The sequence below is a fragment of the Leucoraja erinacea genome, chromosome 25 (genome assembly GCF_028641065.1).
Source record: "Leucoraja erinacea ecotype New England chromosome 25, Leri_hhj_1, whole genome shotgun sequence".
NCBI lineage: Eukaryota > Metazoa > Chordata > Chondrichthyes > Rajiformes > Rajidae > Leucoraja > Leucoraja erinaceus.
Genome location: NC_073401.1, coordinates 27,381,744 through 27,409,671, shown reverse-complemented (window position 1 = coordinate 27,409,671; position 27,928 = coordinate 27,381,744). Strand labels below are relative to the sequence as shown.

The 27,928-nt window shown below is 42.8% G+C and overlaps 1 protein-coding gene across 3 annotated transcripts; it reads left to right on the top strand.

Moving 5' to 3' along the window:
* Positions 1-3,213: 3,213 nt before the first annotated feature.
* On the top strand, positions 3,214-27,238 carry tchp (trichoplein, keratin filament binding). Of its 3 annotated transcripts, XM_055655360.1 has the most exons (14): positions 3,214-3,393; positions 5,533-5,725; positions 6,748-6,958; positions 8,664-8,720; positions 10,011-10,079; positions 13,022-13,195; positions 15,266-15,378; positions 17,486-17,552; positions 18,869-19,041; positions 19,534-19,615; positions 20,462-20,647; positions 22,656-22,799; positions 22,933-23,001; positions 24,472-27,238. In XM_055655360.1, exons 2-13 carry the CDS (start codon positions 5,535-5,537, stop codon positions 22,963-22,965), a joined length of 1,500 nt encoding a protein of 499 aa, XP_055511335.1. In that variant the 5' UTR covers positions 3,214-3,393; positions 5,533-5,534; the 3' UTR covers positions 22,966-23,001; positions 24,472-27,238. The 3 variants fall into 3 exon arrangements, with proteins under 3 accessions (XP_055511335.1, XP_055511336.1, XP_055511334.1); XM_055655361.1 differs by lacking the exon at positions 24,472-27,238 and having other exon boundaries at positions 5,561-5,725; positions 22,933-24,388; XM_055655359.1 differs by lacking the exon at positions 24,472-27,238 and having other exon boundaries at positions 22,933-24,388.
* The last annotated feature ends 690 nt before the right edge of the window (positions 27,239-27,928 follow it).

Sequence of the window (27,928 nt, the reverse complement as noted above, 5' to 3'; positions counted from 1 at the left end):
GGGGTGACACAGTGAGGCAGCGATAGAGTTGCTGCCTTACAGTGCCAGAGACCCGGGTTCCATCCTGACTATGGGTGCTTTCTGTCCGGAGTTTACATGTTCTCCTTGAGACCACATGGGTTTTCTCTTGAGACCACATGGGTTTTTCCGAATGCTCTGGTTTCCTCCCACATTCCAAAGACGTGCAGACTTGTAGGTTAATTGGCTTCTGTAAATTGCCCCTAGTGTGAAAGACATAGAAGTCATATATGGGTTTGTTGGATGGCACGGACCCGGTGGGCCGAAGGGTCTGTTTCCATGCTGTATCTCTAAAATAAAATAAGAGCTAAATTCTCTTTTACACATACGGCTCATCCTGCCCTCGGGATAAAATCATCATTAGTATGATAGCAGATATTTTCATACCATCAAACTCAATCAATCAAATTTTATTGCTAAACATTTCAAATATGACATTGAAGACATTAATTGTAATCAATTTATAGTTTAAAGGTTAATTTTGTAAGGCGTCCCATTTAATGACTCGACTTTCCATTGGGACCCTGCCAAACCAATCTATGCTCAGGTCTATATTTTCATGAAACGATGACCCTCTTAGAGCAATGCCCTCATCCTGAATATTTTATTGAGTAGCCAACACTAACATTATGAACTGAAGCAGGAAAAAAAATGTAATAACATATATTATTTAATATGATGAGTGTGGTGAATCTGTCGATTTTCTTGCCATAGAAGGCTGTGGAGGCCAAGTCAGTAGATATATTTAAGGCAGAGACTGGTAGATTCTTGATTAGTACAGGTGTCAGAGGTTATGGGGAGAAGGCAGGAGAATGGGGTTAGGAGGGAGAGATAGATCAGCCATGATTGAATGGCAGAGTAGACTTGATAGGCTGAATGGCCTGATTCTGTTCCTATCACTTATGATCTTATGATGATGGATATTAGTAATATTCTTCTGTTTGCATCTCATGTGTTATTTTTCTTGTTTAGCTCTTGTCACTCAGAGGTTGAAAATAAGGTCTTAAATTAACACAACCCCATGACAATGTTGAATCTAAGTTTAACAGAATCATCAAATATTAAAGGACAATTACAATATAATTGAAATCAGGACAAGCAATTATGTTTACTTAGCTTGGGCTATCGTCATTTGCACAGCAGAGTGAATATGAGCATGACTTATCAAAGATCTTCCTTACATATGCAGTAATTAGCACATATTATTTACTTGCATTAAATATTTATGTAGTCTCAATAATTTAAATGGGGCAAACACTGACAATGAATATGGACAGAAAGGTACACTTTATCTGTGTGTATTACTGATCTGGAAAAATGTCATGAAATTTACAAACCTCTGATAAACATTATGAAAGAATATGTTCAGTTTCCAGTCTGATTATTAGTTTAACCTGTGGAAGAAAAAAGTGATGTTCTACACAATGCAGAATTAGAGAATAAAGAGAAAATAGATGAAACAAATTGAACAACAGACCTTTTTAAAGTCGAAATAAAAGACATTAATATTGCAAGAATGTCAACAGTGACATTTAGATTTGGCAAAACCCAATCTAGTAACAGTCATTTTATCTAAATGACAGTCATCAAAATCGGTTAAAATGTTTCAGAATAAAATTCAAGGCAGTTCCTCCAAATGATTTATGAAGTCATTGTATTTTTATCTGTCCTATTATTTTCTTGGTTTTTATTTAAGAACTTTGAACAATATAGCACAGTAACAGGCCCTTCGGCCCACAATGTCAGTGTGGTCATGATGCTAACTTGAGGGATATGGATTATGTGCAGGCAGAGAGTGGTGAGCGCCTGGAACACTCATTTAAGAGGCTTTTTGATAGGTACATGTTTATGCAGGGGATAGAGGGATATTAATCATGTGCATCAACAATCTCTTCCCTCACATCCTACAATTGCTTAGGATCAGGCCCAAAGGATTTATCCAATGTTTAGTCCACCAAACATTTAATACTTTATCCTTTTCAATGCTAATTTGTGCTAGAATTCACTATCTCCCTTCATGAATTCTCCAATTATGATGTCCTTCTCAGTAGTGGATCTCATAGTGTGGAAACAGGTCCTTCGGCCCAACTTGCCTATGCTGACCAACATGTCCCACCTGCCTGCCTTTGCCCCTTTTCCCGCTAAACCTATCCTACCCATATCCCTGTCTAAATGTTTCTTCAACGTTGCGATAGTACCTGCCTCAACTACCTCCCCCGACAGTTCGTTCCATACACCTACCACCCTTTGAGAGAAAAAGTTATCCCTCAGGATCGATCCTATTAAATCTTCCCCCCTTAGAAACATAGAAAATAGGTGCAGGAGTAGGCCATTCGGCCCTTCGAGCCTGCACCGCCATTCAATATGATCATGGCTGATCATCCAACTCAGTACCCTGTACCAGCCTTCTCTCCATACCCCCTGATCCCTTCAGCCACAAGGGCCACATCCAACTCCCTCTTAAATATAGCCAATGAACTGGCCTCAACTACCTTCTGCGGCAGAGAATTCCACAGATTCACCACTCTCTGTGTGAAAAACACCTTAAGTCAATGTCCTCTGGTTCTCGATGTAGTTGATAAGTATTTATTTAAGATCTCACCTACAATCTCTGGTCCCAAACACCAATTGTTACTTTGGTGTCCAATAGGCTTCATTCTATTCAGCCTGAAGAAGGGTTTTGGCCTGAAACGTTGCCTATTTCCTTCGCTCCATAGATGCTGCTGCACCCGCTGAGTTTCTCCAGCATTTCTGTGTACCGTCCTTAGGCCTTATTCTTTGTGTAAGAAGGAACTTCTTCTTCTTGCCTATTGCGTGCACAACCTAAAGTTGTAGGTTAACTTGTTCTATTTGATCTATTTGTTTCTGCACGTTGGGTTGATTGCTTTAGCCGAAACTTTACTTGGTTGACCACCTGAAGGTTGCAATCTCCCAACCAAAGATTATAGAAGGAACTGCAGATGATGGTTTAAACCGAAGATAGACGTTTCGGGTCTGAAGAAGGGTCTCGACCCGAAACGTTACCCATTCCTTCTCTCCAGAGATGCTGCCTGTCCCGCTGAGTTACCCCAGCATGTTGTGTCCAAAGGATCTTTGGTTGTGTCTACCTCCGGTGTAAACCAGCATCTGCAGTTCCTTCCGACACAAATGTGTTTGGATTCTCCCTCCTTCACCCTGGCCTGTGGAGAGCGCGGTTTCCAGGGGGCGGACACTGGCGTTGGCTGCGGGCAGGCACCGTACATCTGGCGGTTGCCATGAGCGACGCGGCCCGCGCCCCGGCAAACGGTCGAGATTAGTAAATATTGAGAATAAAACTAAAGATCGCCGCCGGACAGAGCTCGCTTTCATCGCCGAGCGGCCGCTTCCACTGTTCTGGTACGGTAGTTGGCTTTTCCAAGCGGCGGGAGGCTCGGAAGGGGTTGTCCCGGGTGATGGGGCCTGGTGGCCTGGCGCCGCCTCGCCGCTCACCCCCCTCACTCACTCACCTCCCCCTCCATCTCCCTCACTCACCCCCTCATCGCCCTCATCTCCACTCCTCACCCCCTCAATCCCTCGCCTCCCTCATCTCTCTCACCCCTCAATCGCTTCCTCATCGCCCCATCACTTCCATCACTCACCCCTGACCTCCCTCACTCCCTTTATCACCCTCACTCACTAACCTACCTCACTCACTCATCCCCTCATCTTCACTCCTCACCCTCCTCAACCCCTCGCCTCCCTCATCGACCCCTCATCTCTCTCACCCCTCAATCCCTTCCTCATCATCCCCTCACTTCCATCACTCACCCCCTGACCTCCCTCACTCCCCTTATCACCCTCACTCACTAACCTCTCTCACTCACCACTCTCATGACCTTCATCTCCCTCACCTTCTTCACCCCCATCGATCCCTCACCTCCCTCCACCACTCATTCCATCCCTCCCTCACTCCCCACTCACTCAATCTCTCCCTCATCCACTTCTCCCCTCACCCCCTCTATTCCTCGTCACCCTTCCTCATCTCCCTCAATCCCACCATCATTCCATCCATCCCTCCCTCACTCCCGCACTCACTCACTCACTAGCTCCCCGCTCATTCCCCACTCCCTCCCCACTCTTCTCTCACTCCTCCCTCACTCCCTCTCCATTTCTCCCGCACTCCTCCATTCCTCTCACTCCCCACTCACAAACACATTCCCCACTTCTCACAAAAAGGGGAAAGGGGGACATAGGGAATTGAAGGTACAGGGATGTGGACCAAAACGCAAAGTGCTGGAGGAACTCAGCAGGTCAGGCAGCATCTGGGGAGGGGGATGGACTGGGGAGGGGGATGGACAGGCGACATAGACCAATGCAGATTGAAGTGCCTAGATGTCAGGCTGTGCTACACTTAAGATTCCAGCATCTGCAGTCTCTTGTGTCTCTATTGAAGCAACTCAGTACACCAGGCAGCCTTGGTGGGAGGAATTGTTTACACTGTGGCCACTCTACTCCAAAACGTTGACAATTCCTTCCTAACCCAACATCCCCCCCCCCCCCCCCCCCCCCCCCCCCCCCCCCCCCCCCCCCCCCCCCCCCCCGCCGCTCCCTTCCCCTCCCCCGATGCTGCTTAACTTATTGAATTCCTCCAGCTGTTTGGTTTTTAGTGCGAGTTTTGGAGGCTTGTTGGGGTTAACCCCAGTGAATTAACTGCATCAATGTGTGCCAATGGCCTAACAAATTGTAATCATTCAAAATTAATAACCTCAGTTTGCTCTCCTGTGGTTTGAAGCCTGTAGCTGTATTTCAGCGGTGCGAGAAAACATGCATTACAATTTCACACAATAATTACCCTGGAATCTGGGGAGAAATAGAACAACTGTTAACCATTTCAGTAATTAACTTTTGATACAACTAACGCACAAATAAAGCAAGTACTTCAAGGCTAGTGAATTGACCTATATTTAGATAACTTTACCAATTCAGATAATTTTTACAATTACTGGTAATGATGGAAAATTGGCAAAGTAGTGGGTCACTAGCATACTTTTTTGTATATTAATATTGGTCTCATTGACTGTTGCAGGGAAGAAAGAGCCAGGGCCACATGAATGCGTATTGTTTAGTGATCCTTGCTTGAAATTAATTTTTGCAACCTTCAATGACGGAAGAGAAAATAACTGTCATGAATTTTATAATATAAATAATTTCCTGGTAATCTTTCTCAACAGAATCACATCAAGACATTTGAGCATAGACACAAACATGCTGGAGTAACTCAGCAGGACAAGCAGCATCTCTGGATAGGATTCCTTCTATCCAGAGATGCTGCCTGTCCCGCTGAGTTACTCCGGCATTTTGTGTCTATCTTTGGTGTAAACCAGCATCTGTAATTCCTTCTTAAACAAAACATTTGAGCATATTATTAAAGGGTTTTGTCACATGTGAATTCGGAGTTGGTGTTTGCATGACAAATAGAGGAGTATAATGAAAATTCAGAGCTGCAGCATGCATTTAATTAATGTCACTTGGCTGCTAACTTTGGTTTGATTCCAGACATGGCTTTGCCCACAATCCCTTCTAGATGGAACACCAGGAATCGAGTGCTGGAACAGCAAATCGTTCGTCAGCGGGATCAGGAGGAACGTGTTCGCATGCAGTGGGAACTCCATCGTCAGTACTTCAAAACACACGATGTGCGGAGCAGTAAACAGGCGCAGTGGAGCTCCAGACAATCTTACCAGCAAAGGTAGAAACCACAAGTCAAGGGATTTGCATTAAGAAGTAAACAATGATTGAGATCCTGGTGTTTAGCCATTTTTGAGTTGGGAGTGACAAAGAAACTTTTTTAGAAAGATTTAAATACTCTGTAACAGGTGGTGGATCTATATTGTAGAAAGAATGCAGATGCTGGTTTACAAAAAAAGACACAAAGTGCTAGAGTAACTCAGGGGGTCAGGCAGCATTCCTGGTGGGCCGAATAGAACCAGTGTACGGGTGATCATTGGTCGGCACAGACTTGGTAGGCCGAAAGACCTATTTCCTCTCCGTATCTCTTATCCAAACTGACCTAAACTTAACAAAACAAAATTAAACACAGATCAAATCCATCTCATATCAAATCTGTATACTCTTGTGTCATAGCGGATGGTATTACCCAATCACAATGATTATATTAAAGTGGGATAACCTAGAACTCGGGCGATCGATGGTCCGCAGGTCAAAAGTATTTGCAGAATTAGGCCATTCGGCCATTCAAGTCTACTCCGCCATTCAATCATGGCTGATCCAACTCTCCCTCCTAACCCCATTTTCCTGCCTTCTCTTCATAACCCCTGACACCCATACTAATCAACGAAGGTCGGCATGGAATCAGTAGGCTGACAGGCCTGTTATCCCTGCTATTCTCTAAAGTAAACTAAATATAATACTAGACATATTAGCATGATGTTGTACATTTTTGTTTTTTAAACTGATTGACAATGAGTTAGCATGAGCTAAGCAGCTTCATGTGTGACCTGCAAATATAACTTAATCTTAAATGTAAAAACAAGGTTAATTCCCTGCTTATCTTATATAATTACAGAAACAACATTTGGCATTTTCAAGATTAGAGGCATTTTCTTTCATGGTGCTGGAGCTTATAGAATGTATATTGAGTTTAGCAATTCAGTTAAAATAATAAGAGCTTTGGAATTATATTAATTTCAAAAGAATAACATTTCTGACCATGATAAAGGGACATTAAGGCACACCATTCTTCCTTGGCAGTATGTCGGCATACCACAGAAATCAGCAACAGCAGGAAAAATTACAAAGCTTGGAGCAACGACGGCAAAAGCTGCAAAGTTTACTGAAAGAAGAACAAGACCTCTTTGAAGCAGAGCTCCGTGATCTAAAGATGGATGCAGCCTGTTTTGTACAGGAAGCAAAAGAGAAGACTGAGGAAATGAAATCAGCGCGTGAAGAACGTAGAAAGAAGGTAGAAACTAGATTTCCTGTTAAAACTGGGGTTAGGGATTCTGAATGGCCTTGTGTGGATGTGAACAGAAACTTCTCGGGTCCATGGTGAGAAACAATTAACGTTTCGTTCAGGACCCATTGTCACTGTTTCTCCTTCCACAGATGCTGCCTGACCCACTGTGTGTTTCCGCACTTTCTATTTTTCAGATTTCTGGCATCTGCAATTTTTTTTAAGGCACGTGTCTATAGTCCATTATATGGATATATTAGTCCATTGGGAACTAGTGAATTGCAGTTGTACTGGCATTTGTAATTAGCCATTTTAGGAATTCCACTGCTGCTGGAAAATTTTGTGTGTGTGTGTGTGTATACACTGGAACTTGCTGACATTCACTGTCACGGTCTAAGCATCAAGGAATACAAGTGGCAGTGCACTGCTGCATGGCGATTTGGGATGAGTTACAGGCTGTAATCTAATCAATGCATTAAAGAAGAAGAATGGATACCTGAGTGGGTTACAGATTGTAATGTAATCAGTGCATTTAAGTGCATTATATATAAATGCTCAATGTTGGGGGTGAGTTACAGGCTGAAATCTGATATAAAGGCTTAGATCTGTGCCTATCTGAGAACCCCAACTGAACACCAGAACTTTACTTTGCAAAGCGTAGAACAAAGCAAAAATATTCCAAGAAGCTTTATAGGAGTGGTAGCTGATACAATTTGCAAGTATGCAATGTGTTATGCGCTATACTTCAAAAGGGGGGAAATACTTTCACACAAGTAGTTGCAGGAGAATTCACATTTTGGTTGGAACAATTATTTTTTTTTAAAGGGGTTCTTCCCTTATGAACACTGACACACTAGGGTACAGTTCCAGGAGAACGAAGACAGTAACACAAGAAGTGTATTTGTTTTTGACCACCTTTGCTAAATCACAAGCTCACAAATTGAACAAATGTATATTTTGAATGCCTGGTGTTTCACTCATGAGTGCTCAGAAAACGAGAAAATAGCCAGTCATTTTTTGTTTGGTAATATATCAAGAGATTTAAGGCCCTGTGTGTCAGCATCTTCTTCTTCTTGCATATGGCGTGCACAGCCTAAAGTTGTAGGACAACTTGTCCTATTTGATCTTATTTGATTGTGCACGCCGGGTTGATTGCATTCGTTGAAACAGGGCAGACCATGTGAAGGTTGCAATCTTCCACCCCTGTGTCAGCATGATATCTGTTCAATAAAAGATCGCTGGTGAAATATGGCCAGAAATTCTATATAGCTGATGTACACACGTCCACAGAAGTTGCATGGTAGCAACTAAAGTGGTGAATAAAGCTGAACATTTCTCTCCCAAGTTCAGGTTGGGGCAGAGTAATGCTAGAGTACTGGAGCTCCCCTACTTGTAACCTGACTGAGATTAATTGAACACTGCAGCAAAGGTATAGAATGTAACAATTTCAAAATATCACATTGGGTGGCATGTTCACTTTCTAAACTATCAGAGGAACCGTAAAGTGTAAATCCTTCATCTTTAATTTGCACCTGATAATTATTTGATTCCTGTGATTATAGTGCTTCTGGCATTATGAATGGAAATTTTCATACTTTGCTTTCTTTGGGTGAAGTAGCATTTTGTCGTTAGAAAATTTCAGATTTGAAAATTTCAAATTTTATTATTGAGGGACTACTTAACTCATCCTAACCATTTCTATGCTTCTTCTCAGATCGCTGAAGAGCTGTTGCAGGAACACTGGAAGAAGAACAATATCGAACTGCGTCAGGTGAGTAAAGAGGTCATCTCAAAAACAGGGGTAGAAAGACACAAAGTGCTGGAGTAACTCTTCTTCAGACCCGACTCGAAATATCATCGGGTACGTAGGAGCTCGTGGATGTCACGTAGCAGCTCGTACGAGTAACGGTAGGTACTCGGGAAATCCGGTAAACTCGTGACGTTTTTTCAACACTGTGAAAAATGTCCACGAATAAAAAAATGCTTGTGATGAAAAAAATTGTTACTTTTTACTCGTACGAGCCCCTACGTACCCGCTACGTACATTACACGAGCTTGAATCAGGGGAGAACTCGGGAGAACTCTTGAATTACCTCGTACAGTGGGACAGGCCCTTTACTCCAATTCCAATTACTCCAACACTCCAATACTGAAACAGCATCTAGCATCATCAAAAACAGGAGAAATTAGTCCGAGGTGTTTGTTCCTGTTTTTGCTTCATGCCATTCTCTGGAAGGCCCGATGGTCAGCAGTCTCACGCTGAATAAAGTTCATTGAGTCTATGCTGAGGAGAGGCAAATAGGATTTTTTTTAAAATACAAGCGATATCAAACTAATTCGATAGCTTACATTTGCCACGTATAGAGCATGGTTCTTTCATAGTTCAGAGCTCTGCAGCTTGAAACAAATTAAATTTAGTTTTTTAATCTGCAAAATGGGATCTAGTTGTTAGGCGAATCTGGCCAAAATAATTAAGTGGGTGTAAATAGGGAGACCAGGCTTGGATTCTAGTGTGGTATGGAGGATAGAAGTTGTTCCCATTTCAGAGTTCCTCCCCCTGACCCCACCATTTAAGGTTTCGCCCTCTCTACTGGAAGCATTCACATTAGATTATGGCATGCTTTCACTTGCTTCTCTTTGAAATCTCATCCAGGTTACTTATATTCATTTCCCCATTGATGCAATTGTTTTTAAAACACAATATTATACAAGATATGGTCTCTTAGGAATGCAACTATCGCCTTATAAGTAGAAGTACCTGCATATCACTGAAGAAAAATATGGCTGATGAATTATACCGGCAAAACTTATTTTTCAGAATACGATCTAGGTTGGCATATGATCTTGTTTGAATTAGGTCCACAAATGATAGTCTTAGGTGCCCTCTTTACAATGGAATTCCTTTTAAAATTATAACAGTATTCTGAGTTTAAGGTTTATTAAGATGAAAATAAAATTCAAGGCATATTTATCTTGCCTTCTGCTTTCCTGATGTCATATATGATATGGTGAAATGTTAGCGATTAGTTAATTTTACATTTGCCATTTATTTTGAACACAGGTCCAGTCAGATTTGCACAAGATGCATGTGACAAACAGCTGGCATTCACAGGTTACAGAGAAACGACAGGTAAATAACGTTTTAGTATTTGATATTGTCAATCCTCTGAACTAAAAAAACAAGTGATGCAGACTCAAATTGTGGTTAGGGGTCTGATTATGTTTTTTAGAACCTTATCTTGTATATTTTCGTGGGTGCAGGAATGCGAATTCATTCCAATTAGCAATATAAATATCCTTGTTTTATGGCCAATGCTAACCCAAATGTAACCTTGTGTTAATAATATTCCCTTCTCATACCCAGGTGTATCTTCTACACACAATTCTTCAACCTTTTTCGCAAGGCAGATAAGATAAACCATGGTGCAGGGAGGAACTGTAGATGATGGTTTAAACAGACAGACACAGAATGCTGGAGTAACTCAGACGGGACAGGCAGCATCTCTGGAGAAAAGGAATAGGTGACGTTTCGGGTCGAGATCCTTCTTCAGATTGTTTCTGAAGAAGGGCCTCGACCCGAAACGTCACCTATTCCTTTTCTCCAGTGATGATGCTGTCCCGTCTGAGTTACTCCAGCCTTTTGTGTCTGTTCTAAGATAAACTGTTCCTGGGTGTAGGCCAGATGTGAATGATTAAATTATATAACCACATGAACATACAATGCAATGGTAATAATGCCATTTACCATATTGATTTTTGAATTAGTGTAAGTTTTTATCTAATACAAAATAATAAAGACACTCCCATCCATCAGTGATCTTCCTTTTTTGACCGATAATACAAATAACTTGTTATCTACTAAATCACATCCACTTATATTAGATCTGTCTGTTTCGTAGCTTTTTCCACCATAGAAATAAATCCTAAGTGTGAAAAAATGTGGTATTATTTGTTTCCCTGGGGAAATTGGGGCTTGGCATATCCTCATATCTATGGGTTAGCTGGAAGAGCTGCTAAACAGACCACCCTCTCTTTATTTCAAACCTGTTTCATATGAAATGAACTGGAAGGGACGTTCCAATTTCACGTAGGTGATTATTTATTGAGTGCTCCTGACATTAGAAATCGTTTCCATCTCTCCGGGCAAACAGTATCAATGTATGCTTTAATATATTATCCATGAAGCATGAAGAATGTGTCTTTCATCTTAAAAACCAATGGGAATTATTTTTGTTTTCAAAACCCACACATGGAAGGTTGTTTTTTTGTTGATCCCAAATAATTTCTGTGGAGTCATTTTCAAAACAAAAGTTCTAAATTGGTAACTCTCGTATTAAAAAAAAATCAAACTCCCAAGGCATATGCTATACTGTAAAGAAATTTAGATTTGGTGATTGGGTACAGCAGTATGTGTGGGTTGTAGATTTTTCTGTGAAATCTGAAAGGCCAGGATGCCCCTAATGTTGCATTTTTCTTCAAGATTCCCACCAAGAAGGACACAAAGTGCTGGAGTAACTCAGCGGGTCAGGCAGCATCTCTGGAGAACGTTTCGGGTCGGAACCCTTCTTCAGGTCTCGACCCGAAACATTAAATTCCATTTGGAATATTTTGGAGGACCAAGAATCGCCTATCCATGTTCTCCAGAGATGCTGCCTGACCTGCGGAGTTACTCCAGCACCTTGTGCCTTTTTGTGTATTAACCAGCATCTGCAGTTTTTTGTTTCTACATTCCCACCAACAAGTTGGTCTGAAAGGTATTGCCACCTTCTCACCAGGCATAGGGCACTCTAGAGAAAGCCTGAGGTCCGACCCCAGATAGAAACATAGACATGGAAACATAGAAATTAGGTGCAGGAGTAGGCCATTCGGCCCTTCGAGCCTGCACCGCCATTCAAATGATCATGGCTGATCATCCAACTCAGTATCCCGTACCTGCCTTCTCTCCATACCCTCTGATCCCCTTAGCCACAAGGGCCACATCTAACTCCCTCTTAAATATAGCCAATGAACTGGCCTCAACTATCCTCTGTGGCAGAGAGTTCCAGAGATTCACCACTCTCTGTGTGAAAAAAGTTCTTCTCATCTCGGGTTTAAAGGATTTCCCCCTTATCCTTAAGCTGTGACCCCTTGTCCTGGACTTCCCTAACATCGGGAACAATCTTCCTGCATCTAGCCTGTCCAACCCCTTAAGAATTTTGTAAGTTTCTATAAGATCCCCTCTCAATCTCCTAAATTCTAGAGAGTATAAACCAAGTCTATCCGGTCTTTCTTCATAAGACAGTCCTGACATCCCAGGAATCAGTCTTGTGAACTGTCTCTGCACTCCCTCTATGGCAATAATGTCCTTCCTCAGATTTGGAGACCAAATCTGTACGCAATACTCCAGGTGTGGTCTCACCAAGACCCTGTACAACTGCAGTAGAACCTCCCTGCTCCTATACTCAAATCCTTTTGCAATGAAAGCTAACATACCATTCGCTTTCTTTACTGCCTGCTGCACCTGCATGCCTACCTTGTATGATGTATGAGGTGGAATCTGATCTGTGGAAGAAGATGAAGTCTAATGGTGTGGAGTCTGCAGTGCACTCCCACTCCTGTCCTGCAAGAGTGCTGTGAAAGCATATTTTTGTAGGTCATCCTTAATACACTGCAGTTGCTTGGTTTTTTTTAAGGACTGGGAAACTTAACTTCTCCTAATGATAGATGTAAACGTAAAATAAAGGCTTCCAGCCTCATTATTAGTTTTGCTCTAACCCAAGGCCCTCTAGTTTTTAGACATTAGTGTTACAGCGCAGAAATGGACCCTCCGGCCATTGGCATTATTCCCTTTATCATGTATCTGTACACTGTGAATGGCTCAATTGTAATCACGTATTGTCTTTCTGCTGACTGGTTAGCACAAAACAAAAGCATTTCACTGTACCTCGGTACACGCAACTATAAACTAAGCTCAAACTGAAACTCACCTAACTGTTCTGCTGGGCAATACAAGGGTAAGACAGAACCTTGAGGTTGGTTCCAAAACAGAAACAACTAGCGTTTTAGCCTGTTTTGGTTTTCCATTTCCTTTAGCAAGAAGAGGTAGAGTTAGAAGAAAAGAAAAGAATGGAGAATCAATACGAAATTGCACGGAGGCTGGCCATGGAACGCATAAAGCGTGAAGAGGAGAGGAGAAAGCAGGAAGACATGAAGCAGGCAGAGATTCTGCACCAGCAAATGGAGGAACTGCGTTTACGGGAAGTTGAGGTAAGAACCAAATTGCTTAGGGCTATCTGAATTTTGTTTATTAATTTTTCAGGACTTTGGGTGGCCGGTGAGGCTAGCATTTATTATTCATCCCTAACTGGCTTTGAAAATGTGTTGGGTTCAAGCCTTTCTTGAACTGTCACATCCTTTTGGTGAGGGGACACTTCTATGCTTTGGGGTAGAGAGTTCTAGGATTGCGAGGAGGCAGCAAGAATTGTCTTTCCTCAGACATACTTTCAGCATTATCTTTGAAGTTACATTTTCAGCAACTACTGCCTACTGTATCTCAGTATTCCAGCATTGTTTTTCTGTCCTCTGTCCTCATGCAGCTTCTATATACATCTCCCCCATGTAGATCATTTGCAATTAACAAACACTTCTCTTTCAGCTGGCAGCACCACTATTTGCATCAATTTTTCTTAGTCCCCATCCTTCCGCATTCCCATTTTTCTCTCCAGTTTTTCCCATTCTCTGCGAATTAAAATATATCGTTTATTGAACTTTCCATCAGAACTTACTATCAACGAGAAGGGGTGAGAGATTGCAACCTTCACTCTGTTTCGACTAATGCAATCAACCCGACGTGCACAAACAAATAGATCAAATAGAACAAGTTGACCTACAACTTTAGGCTGTGCACGCCATAGACAAGAAGGAGACCAACGTGGAACATTTAATACTCCCAGTCTGAAGAAGGGTCTCCACCTGAACCGCCACCTAATAGACATAGAAACATAGAAATTAGGTGCAGGAGTAGGCCATTCGGCCCTTCGAGCCTGCACCGCCATTCAATATGATCATGGCTGATCATCCAACTCAGTATCCCGTACCTGCCTTCTCTCCATACTCCCTGATCCCCTTAGCCACAAGGGCCACATCTAACTCCCTCTTAAATATAGCCAATGAACTGGCCTCAACTACCCTCTGTGGCAGAGAGTTCCAGAGATTCACCACTCTCTGTGTGAAAAAAGTTCTTCTCATCTTGGTTTTAAAAGATTTCCCCCTTATCCTTAAGCTGTGACCCCTTGTCCTGGACTTCCCTAACATCGGGAACAATCTTCCTGCATCTAGCCTGTCCAACCCCTTAAGAATTTTGTAAGTTTCTATAAGATCCCCTCTCAATCTCCTAAATTCTAGAGAGTATAAACCAAGTCTATCCAGTCTTTCTTCATAAGACAGTCCTGACATCCCAGGAATCAGTCTGGTGAACCGTCTCTGCACTCCCTCTATGGCAATAATGTCCTTCCTCAGATTTGGAGACCAAAACTGTACGCAATACTAAAATCTTTTTTCCAGAGACGCTGCCTGACCCGCTGAGTTACTACACCATTTTGTGCCTATCTTCGGTGAAAATGAGCATCTGCAGTTCCTTCCTACACATTAAACACTTTTCTCTCCACATATGCTGTGTCCAGTTTGCTGAATATTTGCAGCAATGTGTTTTTTTTTTCCCTTCAGATTTCCAGTATTTGCAGGTATTTTTACTAATCTCAGCACTTTTGGGGAAGTTTAAATAGCTTTGGTTTTCTTGGTTGTTATCCAGTGACCACTTCTAGAAAGTGTGCATGCCTGGATTTTATTTTTTGGATGGTGTTTGTGATGTCTCGTGTGGTGAAATAATCACATGGGAGGGGGACACCTCCTCCCACACCCTCCCCTCAACAGTCGCTACGCTCCCTCGTAATTTCTCACTCTCAACGCTCACCCAATGTTGGCAGCCCTGTTGGTATTGGCTGGGAAAACTTGATGCAGTAATCATTTATATCATCAGTAAACATGAGAATTGTTTTATTAACTGTAGATCATGTCTAGTTATCTCTCCCAGTTTGACCGAACTGAAATATTTACCGTGTTTGCCAGTTCTGATTTCATTTTGTCACTGGCTTAGGGCTGTTATTTCTAGCCCTGTTGCATGTGATCACTCCTTGACATGTCAAGGGAGCTTTTTGTGTGTTGTTTCATTTTGTGTAAAAAGGTAATTGTTCAAGAACTGTTTACCTTCACCAAGGGCATGTTCAGTGGGTGTTTGTGTAGTTTTGTTTTAGCACTGGGTCTGTTTGCTATCCTTAGGCAAAGAAACTCAAGATCGAACAGGATAAATTATTGAAACAGCAATGGGAGCTAGAGGAGCTTGAAGAGCAAAGGAAACAGTTAGAACAGCGTCGAAAGAAATCCGAGTTGGGGTAAGTATTGAACCAATATCATAGCCCTTTTCAGTTGCCTTTTGGAGATACTTCCTGGTAATGTTTAAAGATCTGTTATTCATCTTCAATCTCTTTAAAATAGTCAGATTTCTTCCAAACCTGAAAAGTTGGTGATTTATCTGACCCCAAGTTTTCTTTAACACTATTAGTGTTTCTTATAAAGCCTGAACTGAGAAAATCTATAAAAGATAATTCCAGCAAGCTCAATAATCCAATGGATACAAGGGGATCTTAGCAGTTCAGTAATTGATGTAGGGTGGTGAAACAGGCTTTTTCGTTTAAAAATGTTGCCTAGTTTCAGTAAGCAGAGGTCAAAATTGGGGATTTGCAGTGCAACTATGTACAGGATTACAATTAAAACACAAAGTACTTCTGCTATAACACCAGGATAAGCACTCAACTAAGAAAACCAAGCCCAAAACCAAAGTATTATCTAACTAAATATACCAACTTGCAATAAATGACTACATGTAAAAAAAAAGACATCTACCTACATATTATTTAGCTCTCGTTAAAAAAACTAATCCTGTAGATGCAGGTATATCATTGTGGTTATCAAGTGGGCACCTCCCCTTCATTGAGATAAGCCCACAACACTGCAGGGAGGCTCAACAGTTAGTTCTGGCATCCCAGAGTCCCACTGAGTTACTCCAGCATTTTGTATCAACTCAATACCTGCTCTCACCACCTATGATATGAGTATCTACTAAATAAAGGAAACAGCAGCCAATTAGCTCACTAACAAATGCTAAACACCTTCATCCTATCTTCCACTAATCCTAGCCCATCATTAAGCTTGTATAGTAATTGATCTGTTCTCACCTCGGCCCAATAATTAAGACACAAGAAACTGCAGTTGCTGGAATCTTCAGGGAAAATAAAACAAAGCGCTGGAGAAATTCAGTAAGTTAGGCCGTATCTGTGGAAGAATGGACTGAAGAAGGGTCCTAGACCGAAACGCCATCTGTCCATTCCATCTACAGATGCTGCCTGCCCGCTGAGTTCCTCCAGACCTTTTTTTTTGTGCAATAATTAATTTAGTTGTGCCTTCCCCCACTCTCTTAGCAAACTTCAAATTTCTTGTCATGTTTATTACAGTATTCACTATCTTAATCTTTTGTCACTACACTTGGGTTTATTCCGTGTTCGTATGCACCGTTGGGATTTTATTTTGTGTTACTCAGTTACAGCATAATCTTATCACCTTGTCAAATGATTAAGCCCAAAAAAATAATCATTGAGAGAGCAATGGAAGTTGTTTGGACCTAGAACCATGACTCGAGGAGATCTTGCAGTCAAGAAGCAACAGTGACAATCAGTCTGATTAAGGGTCCTAACCCATAATGTTGCCTATCCATTCCCCTCACGGATGCTGACTGGCCTGTTGAGTTGCTCCAGCACTTTGTGTTTTCCAGGCTGAGACGACTGACCTCCAGTAAACATAATCACCTGTGTGTAAGCTGGAACTTAAGTCTGTCGAGGTCAGTTCTCTCAGCCTGAAAACCGCATCGCCTTCAGTTGTATCAGTTCTGCTTGCATACAAAATTAAAGTCCTTTCTGACCTAATCCCGACACATGATCAGTCCCGGCTGCAGTCACGTAATCAGACGTGGACGGAATTGTCGATTCCCTCGCTTAGTTTAGTTTAGAGATACAGCGCAGAAACGGGTCCTTCGGCCCACTGACTCCGCGCCGACCAGTGATCCCTGCACACTAACACTATCCTACACACGCGAGGGACAATTTACAATTTTACCAAGCAAATCAGCCTACAAACCTGAGGTAGACAAAAATGCTGGAGAAACTCAGTGGGTGCAGCAGCATCTATGGAGCGAAGGAAACCCTTCAGGGTTTCGGCCCGAAACGTTGCCTATTTCCTTCGCTCAATAGATGCTGCCGCACCCACTGAGTTTCTCCAGCACTTTTGTCTACATTCCTTTATTCATGTATCTGTATACTGCAAACGGCTCAATTGTAACCATGCACTGTCTCTCCGCTGGCTGGTTAGCACGCAACAAAAGCTTTTCACTGTTCCTCGGTACACGTGACAATAAACTAAACTGAAAAACTTTGTTCACCTTAACAGCCGGATACTGAACCGCCAGTACAAGACCCAAATGAGGAGGCGCGCTCAGCAGATTCAGGAAGAATTGGTAATAGCTCCTTTTACACTATTTATAACATTTCATGAATAATCTTGTACCAATAGACCAGTCTTGAATATGATGACTTCTTTTGCTGAATAGCCAGCTTGTCACATTCAAAAAAAGGTGAGTGAAATAAATGCAGGTTGCAAAGCAAAGACACCACTTTATTTTAGCAACTTGAGGAAATGTATACTGCAAATTCAGGAAGTGCTGTGAATTATGCAGAACTGAACGGCTTAAAGTGAGGTAAAAATAGATTATATTAAGAGCGGCACGGCAGCGCAGTGGTAGAGTTGCTGCCTTACCATGCCAGAGACCCGGGTTTGATCCTGACCACGGGCGCTGTCTGTATGGAGTTTGTACGTTCTCCCTGTGACCGCGGGGGTTTTGTTCCGGGTGCTCCAGTGTCCTCCCACATTCGAAAGACGTGCAGATTTGTAGGTTAATTGGCTTCTGTAAATTGTCCCTAGTGTGTAGGACAGAACTAGTGTACAGCTAAGTGCTGGTCAGCGTGGACTCGTTGGGCCAAAGGGCTTATTTCTGCGCTGTATCTCTCAAATGACAAAATAGTTAATCATTCAGTTATCCAACCGTAAAAATACCTTGATAAAAGGTTAGGTCATTTGGTAACAGTGCGATTTGACTCATTTTGTTTCTTATGTTCTGGGTGTAGTTTATCTTTTTCCATTGTCTTCTAATGTATCGTGAATGAGAATGGAGATGAATCTGTCAGCTCTTGTAACTGGTTACATGCCTATGGGACTGTTCTTATCAGTTACAACGTACTGATAGCTCATCGATATGGCTGACATAGACACCATATCCTAGGAATTTGTAGGTGCAGACCTTCAATCTACAAAATAATGGAGTTCAGATACATTGTGGTACATCGGGTACCAAGCTGATTTGTGTAAAAAAAGGTGCATATAGGTCAGCTTCAGATCATCGAGAACAATGAGAATATTCAAGCGGCAACTGTAATCCATGCCTGTTTTCCTGACATACACTAAAAACAGTTCAGACAATTGAGTGGAGGAACAGTCTGCAGACTTCTGCAGTCAGAAATAGCAGATGGAATAATTACTATCCATTTCAAAATGCTGCCTATATTTATTGCTGGACAATGAGTGAAAATGTACTGTAGTACTGTTGAGTGTTTCTGTTGTAAAGATAAGAACATCGCAATAAGAATTGTTTTTGCCCTCAAACTCTGTATTAGTTGTGCATTTCTTTGTACATTATTTGGACCCTTTGCTTACTTTGCGTTCAGTGCTATTTTTGAATTGCCGAACTTTTTATTTTGAACCGTTTTTAATTCACAGGAGATAGATCGCCAACTTCTCGCATCGCTCATCGAAAAAGAGGAGGTTGACCAAAAACTGCAGTCGGCCAGGCGGGAACGGGCGATTGCTGACGCAAACTGGATGAAGAAAGTCATTGAGGAGCAGCTGCAGTTGGAGAGGGAGCGAGAGGCAGAGGTGGACACCATATTCAGGTCTGTACCTGATCACTTTACAGATAATGCTTCTATTATTTGGCCAGCAAACACACATGGTGCCAGAGACCAGGGTTGGATCCCAACCTCGGGTGCTATCTGTGTGGAGTTTGCACGTTCTCCCTAGGACCACGAGGGTTTGCCCCGGTTGCACCGATTTCCCTCTTCCAAAGATGTGTGGTTTTTACTCTAAATTGCCCCAACTGTGTAGGGAGTGGATGAGCAAGTGGGACTGGTTATTGATGGTCGGGGGTGGACTCGGTGGGCCGAAGGGCCTGTTTCCATGCTGTATCTTTAAAGCTATATTTGTGTTCCTGGGTTTATGGTGGGTTTAACTTTGAAATTCTGCCTAGTTGTAGATTTTGAATGCAGCACTTTGCAGTAATCGGTGTTCAATAGTTCACTGCGTCTTGGAATGCCATTGCAGTCTGAAGCTATAGGATGCATCATGAATTCAAAAACATGTTGTAAAAAAATGTGTTCTATTTCCAGGGAGGAGGCCCAACGTATGTGGCAGAAACGAGAGGAGGAGTGGGAGAGAGAGAGACAAGCACGAATGCGCTTAATGCAAGAGGTAAGAAAGTAATTTTCCTCCCTCGTTTTATCCAATTTTTAATGATGTTAATGCGGTTGAGTATGCACATATTATATCTTAGAAGAATTTTACTCAGCCTCTCAACACCCCATCAACAAAGAATGTTCTGGGTCTTAGCTAATTTTTTGATTAAATATTGGCTTCTCGACAATTATTGTTCTAATGCTGACTGGCTTTTTGTTGATGCTTTGAAACAAAGTGATTGAACATGAATGGACACCTTTCATTTCCCGCTACTATTCTCTATAGTTCTGTCCCAGAAAAGGAGTGAGATAGCAGGTGTTGCCCAAAGAGAGCAAAGGTGAAAAGAATTGGAGGATTAACACATAGTTTATGGACTAAATTTGCAAGACTAAACTCAATAGACAATAGGTGCAGGAGTAGGCTATTTGGCCCTTCGAGCCAGCACCGCTATTCAATGTGATCATGGCTGATCATCCCCAATCAGTACCCCGTTCCTGCCTTCTCCCCATATCCCCTGACTCTGCTATTTTTAAGAGCCCTATCTAGCTCTCTCTTGAAAGCATCCAGAGAACCTGCCTCCATCTGAGGCAGAGAATTCCACAGACTCACAACTCTCTGTGAGAAAAAGTGTTTCCTCGTCTCCGTTGTAAATGGCTTCCTCCTTATTCTTAAAAGAACTGTATTCTTAAAAAAACCTCAAAAGAATCCTTTTCCTGCTCAGCAGAGTTTATTTTAATTGTTTTGGGAAATCAGTAGATTGGTTGGCACGCGGCATAAAGCGCTCCACTGTACGTGACAATAAACAAAACTGATCTTAAAACTAAACTAGAGGCAGTATTTAACGTGACCTCCGTTTGTCAGGTTCTTGTAGGCCGACAGCGGCAAATCATGGAGAGAATCGAGACGAATCGACGCGCTCAGGAGGAATCTGTGCAGCTTCGGGAGATGCTGATCCAAGAGTTGGAGGAAGCGAAGGTGACGACACAGCGCATGAAAGATGAAGAGGAGGAAGAAAAAACGGCCCGCAAGCAGGAGCTGGAAGCTCAGGTTTGTTGCAAAAAGAAAATGTCATTGAAATACAGACGATGAAATACAAGAAGGCGAAGCAGGTTCAACAACAGCATTTAAAAGCCACATGGGCAGGTTCATGGACAGGAAAGGTTTAGAGGGATATGGGCTAAACCCAGGCAAATGGGGCTATCTTAGACATGGCATCTTGGTGAGGTTGGGCCAAAGGGCCTGTTTACGTGCTGTATGACTGTAGTAATCACCTCATTTACCTTGGAAATGCACAGTGGGTATAGGAACGTTGTACATACTTGATTCTTGGGAGGCATAGTGGCGCAGCTGGTAGAGCTGCTGCCTTGCAATGCCACAGACCCGGGTTCGATCCTTGCCTCAGGTGCTGTCTATATGGAGTGTGCACGTTTTCCCTGTGACTGCGTGGATCTCCTCCGGGTGCTCCGGTTTCCTCCCATATTTGCTGTGTTTGTAGGTTAACTGGCTTGTATAAAATTGCCTCTAATGTGTAGGGAGTGAGATAACATAGAGCTGTGGCGAACAGGTGATTGATGGTCGGCGTGGACTCAGTGGGCGGAAGGGTACTGTTTCAATGCTGTTTCTCTAAGTTACCCTGTGGCAATGCACATTGATTATTTCTTGCTCCCAAAGATCGTGAACGTGAACAGCTCGAGACCAAACATTGCTCCACAGGAGGATCTTCATGCTATCAATAATATTAGCTAACTTTGGACAGTGGAAAAATAGCAAATGGTGTACAGAGAGTTGTGGTGATTCATGAGATGCAGGAAGTTAACCTGAGGATACAAGGGGTGATTGGGAGGGAGAATGGCAAGTCTTTATTATGCAGGGGTAGATGTCCTGCTGAAAATTGGAGAAACCCGTTCAGTTTTGATGCTAGGAATGTGGCAGTTGTACTTTGTGGAGAGTGTGACCACAATAGCCTTTATTATTCTAGTGCAAAAAACCGAAAGATGATTTCATTGAGATGTGCAAGATTCTGAGATGGATAGATAAATCGGAAATAAAAGCCGTTTCTCCTAGCCAGAGAATCTGTAGTTAGACGTGGATTTATATTGAGGTTAGACAAGGTACATGTGAACCTCTGTCTCGCCTGGAATGACTGCTGGGATCCCTGCATCTAGTGTTCCCAATGTGGCTTCCTGTACATCGGCGCGACCTAGTGTAGACTCGGCAGACGTTTCGCTGAACACTTGCTTGGTCCGCCGAGGCCAACTGTATCTCCCGGTTGCTAACCACTTTAATTCCCCTTCCCATTCCCACATTGGCGTTCCCATTCCCACATTGACGCCCCCTCCATCGCCAGAGTGAGGCCACGCATGGACTGAAAGTTGGACTGGCATGGATTGTTTTCTCTGGAATGCCAGACGTTGAGGGGAGTATATAAAATTATGAGAGGCATGGAGAGGGTAAACATTCAGAACCTTTTTCCACGGTGTGGGAATAACAAAGACTAGAGGAAGGTACACAAAAATGCTGGAGAAACTCAGCGGGTGCAGCAGCATCTATGGAGTGAAGGAAATAGGCAACGTTTCGTGCCGAAACGTTGCCTATTTCCTTCGCTCCATAGATGCTGCTGCACCCGCTGAGTTTCTCCAGCATTTTTGTGTACCTTCGATTTTCCAGCATCTGCAGTTCCTTCTTAAACAAAGACTAGAGGAAATTGCTTTAGGGTGAGAGGGGCAAGGTGTAAAGGAAATGTGTGGAGCATTGTTCAGAATGTGGTGGGTGCTGGATTCTGCTGCCAGGGGTAGCGGTGGAGTCAGATAAGGTAGAAGCATTTAAAAGACTTGAATAGGCACCGGGATGTGCAGGGAATGGTGGGATATGTATCACGTACAGGTAGATGAGAGTATATTATCTTGGCATTATGTGCAGCGCAGACATTGTGGGCTTTATGTCTATGCATACAGTCGGGGAAAAACATTGTCAATTTATCAATAAACAGAGTCAATGTGTTGGTTAACATGGGCTGATAAATCCTAGCATTATTCCTTATTCTTTCTGAATGTAGGTTGAGGAACGGAGGAGGAAGGCGTTGGAAGAGTTGGAATGGCAACAAAAGGAGGAAAACGAGGAGAGGCTGGCAGAGAGGCAGCATGAAGAGATGCTTCAACGTGAGGCTGAGCGGATGAGACAACAAGGATACGAGCCCAAGGTAAAGGAACACCTTGAACATGAGTGCCTGTAATGGTTGTGTGGGGAAATAACGTGGCTCTGAATCTCTGCAATAGCTGGCACTCAGTATAAATATTCTTAATACTTGTCTTTGTTTCATTTTTATTTCCTAGACTTGGCATCGGCCACGAATAGCCTGGACATAACAAAGAAACTAAGAACCACAAAAGTAGTTGTCAAGTGTGAGTCTTCTCTTGGAATGAATAGACTGGCACAAATGCACTCGTTGACCTCAAGACGAAGCAAAGAGTTTCAAGCCTTTACTCCCATTTTGTCTTGGTTGTTGTAAACAAACTTTGATGAAAAAACGTCAACGTGTAAAATCAGGAAATTTAGGCTGAAGTTCATACGAAGCCACAGAACCTGATTTCAGTCATAGCCATAAAGTGTGTAAACAGGCCCATCAGCCCTGCTCATCCATGCCGACCCTGACGACCATCTACATTAGTCCCATTTACCTGGGTTTGACCCAGATCCCTCTAAATCTCTCCTATCATTTACACATCCAAATGTCCCTCAAATGTTGTTATAATACGTGCCTCAACCACTTCCACTGGCAGTCGTTCCATATACCAACCACCCGCTGTGTGGAAAAAGCTGTCCCTCAGGTTCCTATTAAATCTATCTGCTCTCACCTTAAAGCTATGCCTCCTTGCTCTTGATTCCCCAATCCTGGGAGAAAGACTATGTGCATCATCCCCATGAGTTTTTACATCTCTACAATATCATTTCTCAGTCTCCTGTAGTCTGCAAGGATGGCACCTACTTCTCTTAATCACGATCACAATAATACCTTATTAGCCAAGCATGTTTTGCAACATACGAAGAATTTCATTTGCCAAGTCAGTCATACAAACAAAATGCAACGGAACACACAAAATACATTTTAACGTAAACATCCACCACAGTGACTCCTCCACATTCCTCACTGTGATGCAAGGCGTAAAAAGTTCAAATCTCTTCCCTGTGGTCGGGGGCCTCGAGCCCTCCGTTGACGGGACGATCTTGTTTTGGGAATTTGTTGTCGGGCCTGAGAGCAATGTGGCTGCAAATTGAGCCAATTATTCTGTAACATAGAAGTTTGATAATCATCTGTTCAGTTATACAACAAGGATGATATGGAAACAACATGATCAGTTGATGGACTCCATGGTCGGGAGAAGTAAGAGTCCCTGATTTCATGGAGTAGCTCAGCAGGTCAGGCAGCATCTCTGGAGAACGTGGATAGGTGATGTTTCAGGTCGGGACCCTTCGGCTGAAGAAAGGTTCTGACCCAAAACGTCATCTATCCACGTTCTCCAGAGATGCTGCCTGACCCGCTGAGTTACTCCAGCACTTTGTTTCTTTTTACTCTATGAAGATTAAAGGAGCTGGGAAAGGAGAACATAGAATTATCTCTGGCAGGCTTCATGGCACCTCATCAGATGTAAGACAAAATGGGCCACTGGGCATGTGGAATTGTGCACAAGTGGTTGCATGATGAAAAATACAGCATGAGAGAAGCTAACTCCTTGTGTGTAACTATCTTAAAAGACATCATCAAACATTAAAATACACTTTTTATAAAGTGCTCCAACCCTTTAGTTTGCATCGCTGTGTTTCCACAGTTTTTAAGACCAGCCGAATGTAATCGATTTTTGTTTTTCCTGCAGAAGTGGATCATTTAACAGAACATTCAGCCCAACCATTGAAGGGTTGGTGATTGGTAGAAGCGATATTCATACTGGGTGCAATCTGGTCCATATCGTTCATTAGGTTAAAAGCTATGCCACCTCCTGGCTGTCTAGTGGTAAGGAGTTGGATAAATCAACCCTCCTTCTGACCATGTTCTCGTTTTAGTTTGTTACATTCAGTTATTTTGATGGCCAAATATTGGAAAAATCAAATCTACAACTGAATTAAGTAGCAATTGGTCACTTTCAGCATGGATGCAGGCTCTGGAGGCGAAGAGGAACCAAATCCCCAGTGAAGCCCACAGTTTAGATTTAAAATAGACACAAAATGCTGGACTAACTCAATAGGACTGAAGAGAAGGAATGGATGTCTCAACCCAAAACGTCACCCATTCCCTCTCCAGAGATGCAGCCTGCCCAGCTGAGTTGCTCCAGCATTTTGTCTCCATTTTTGGTGTGAACCAGCATTTGTAGTTCCAGTTTGGATTTAAATTTTGGATTATAGCAGGGAACTTTTACACAGCACTAAATTGGATCCAATTTATTTAACTTCTTGCAGTTATTTCTGTGGATTGTGTCAATAAAGCAGGCCTACTTTGGCCATTTGGTTTGGTTTATCTTGTTGAACCATGCATTGTTAAAGGGATTTAAAATCAATCACTGAGCTATAGTTTTGAGTCCAAATGCAGATTGGGAAGGGATTAAATTGAGACTAACGTCTTTGTAAAATACAGAGTGACTTGAAGTCTTAGCTCTATGTACATAGTAATAGATACTAATATTATTTTGGTTGTCATAAATTTCTATCTTTCCAGCTGGATCTGTCTGAGCTAATTTAAATGTGAATGCTATCTCTATTTAATTTGCAGCAACTGCTATTCACAGATGCTTCACTAATGCAAGGCTGTAACTGTTTAATTTTCAGGCCATTAAGGCCTCTAATGGCATTTACTTTAGCATATCTGTGCAACTGATTAATTGGTATTCCCCGTGGCTCTGATATCCAGCACGGGTAGCCAGTGTCTCTTGTTTTTAGGCTGAATTATTATTGATGGTTGCAATGTAATGTTTGGCCTGTTCATGTAAAGAAAGCCTTCCAGGCTCTAAAGCCTTTCTACAGCCTGATGCTTTAATCATGAAACGTTATAATCAATTTTAGGTTTAATGTTTTTATTTATTATTGTTTACTGCATAAATAAAACATCTTGTATCAGATTGTGCAATGGTTATTTATGGCTAAATATTAACGTGTAATATCATATCCCTCATTTCTGTCCCCTCACTTCATGCTAACTCTGTCAGGTTACGACCAGGTTAACAGCAGAACCATGCTCATTGTAGACATGGGCACCTTGCTATGCTGTTTGACTACTGATAACATTGAAGTCAAATCTGATCTTGGTCTTCATTGACTTCCATGACAGATTTTCAGCCATTTGAAATAGGGATTTCCACCCTAAATGTTCAGTTCTAGGGCAGCACAGTGTCGCAGCTGGTAGAGCTGCTGCCTCTCAGTGCCAATCTTGGGTTTCATCTTGGCCTCGGGTGCTGTAAGTGTGGAGTTTGCATGTTCTCTCTGTACCCATGTGGGTTTTCTCTGGGTGCTTCAGTTTCCTCCAACATCTCAAAGACGTGCAGGTTTGTAGGTCAATTAGCCGCTAAAAAATTGCCTCCGGTTCATAGGGAGTGGATGCAAAAGTGGGATAATATAGAACTTGTGTGAACGGGCAGTCGATGGTTGGACTCAGTGGGCCAATTCAATTCAATCAGTCAATTCTTCCTAATCAAGAGATGCTGTGGCTAACCTTGCCTGCTGCAAACTGTACAGAGCGAGAACCAAGGGTGTCATAGTTTACAGGGAGAAGGCAGGAGAATGAGGTGGGAAAATAGATCAGCCATGAATGAATGGCAGAGCTGACTCAATGGGTCAAGTCACCTCATTCAGCTCCTATGTCTTAGAATCTTATGATTAAACATGGTCATTGCTGTCAATAAGACTTGATACACAAGCTGTACTTTACATACAGCCATTAATGTAGCAAAATCGTTGATGTTTCACATGCTCCCATTAGAGTAGAATGCCAGGCTGGAGCAGTAGACGTTAAAAAGCAAAAGGGCATAAGTTAAGGGAGGCAATTCCACACTTAGTACTGAAGATCTATTAGATGTTGAACAGATTAGAACTATCAGAAACCATAAGATGAGAATTACAAGAGATATGCTGTATGATCTGCCCAGTGACTCCAGCACTCTGTCTTTTTTTGCAAACCATCACTTGCATCAATTGATGTATCCACCAATGTACAAGTATTGTTCACCCTCAGCAGTGCTCTTGTGTCAACTGGAGGATGATTCATTGTGACCCTGGAATTTTCTCTTCCAAAAAAGAGAGGTTGTGATGGGTAAAGAACATTCACACGTTTCAAAGGTCTTTTATTGTCCCGTGTACCAATTAAGGTACAGTGATATTCGAATTACAATACAGCCATACTAAGAAAAGGCAACAAAACACACAACTACATAAGAGTTAACATAAACATCCACCACAGCGGATTCCCTACATTCCTCACTGTGATGGAAGGCAATAAAGTCCAATCTTCTTCCCTCTTATCGAAGCCCCCGCAGCCAGCGGTCAAAGCCCCCGCAGCCTGCGGTTGAAGCTCCTGCGGTTTGGAGCTCCCGAAGTCAGCCCCTGTCCAAGGGACCCCCGAGCTCCATGATGGTAAGTCCCGCAAGCTCCTGCGGTTGGAGCTCCCAAATCGATCTCCAGCAAGAGGCCGCTAGCTCCTCGATGTTAGGCCGCAGAGCGGACAGAGATACGATATGGAAAGGAAATAAATCGCATCTCCGTCGAGGTAAGAGATTAAAAAATTGGGGAAAACCGTTTTCAGTCACTTACCTCGATGGAGGTGCAACTTTTTTCCATGTCGCATCTTGGCCCCCCTCGCAGCTTTACAACTGGTTTGGTGCGGCCTTTCCAGACCGGAGACAGGCCCAGAGCGTCAAGCAGCAGGCACGGCACAAACTTATTATCGCGGAGCGGGCGATGGCATCTTTTGCCGAGGATCGCCAGTGTTGAAGCTGCGACCACGGGTGCCTGTTGACTTTAACATCATGGAGCAGCCGTTTGCGGAGCTTCTAGCCAAGGGCACGGCGCGGACTTTAACATCTCGGAGCGGCGATTCTTTACTGAGGATCGCCAGTGTTGGAGCTCCGACCGCGGTGCCCGTGGACTTTAACATCGTGAAGCCGCGGTCTCCGGTAATGAAACGGCCGATTCGGGAACTCCAAGCTGAGGAGTGTGTTCCGATCCATCCCAATGTTGGAGTTTCGATCATCCCGACGAGAGGGCCTGAACATCTGGAGCGGCGACTGCGGAGGGTCAAGGCTCCGAACAAAGGGGGAAGATGACTGAACTTTATTGCCTTCCATCACA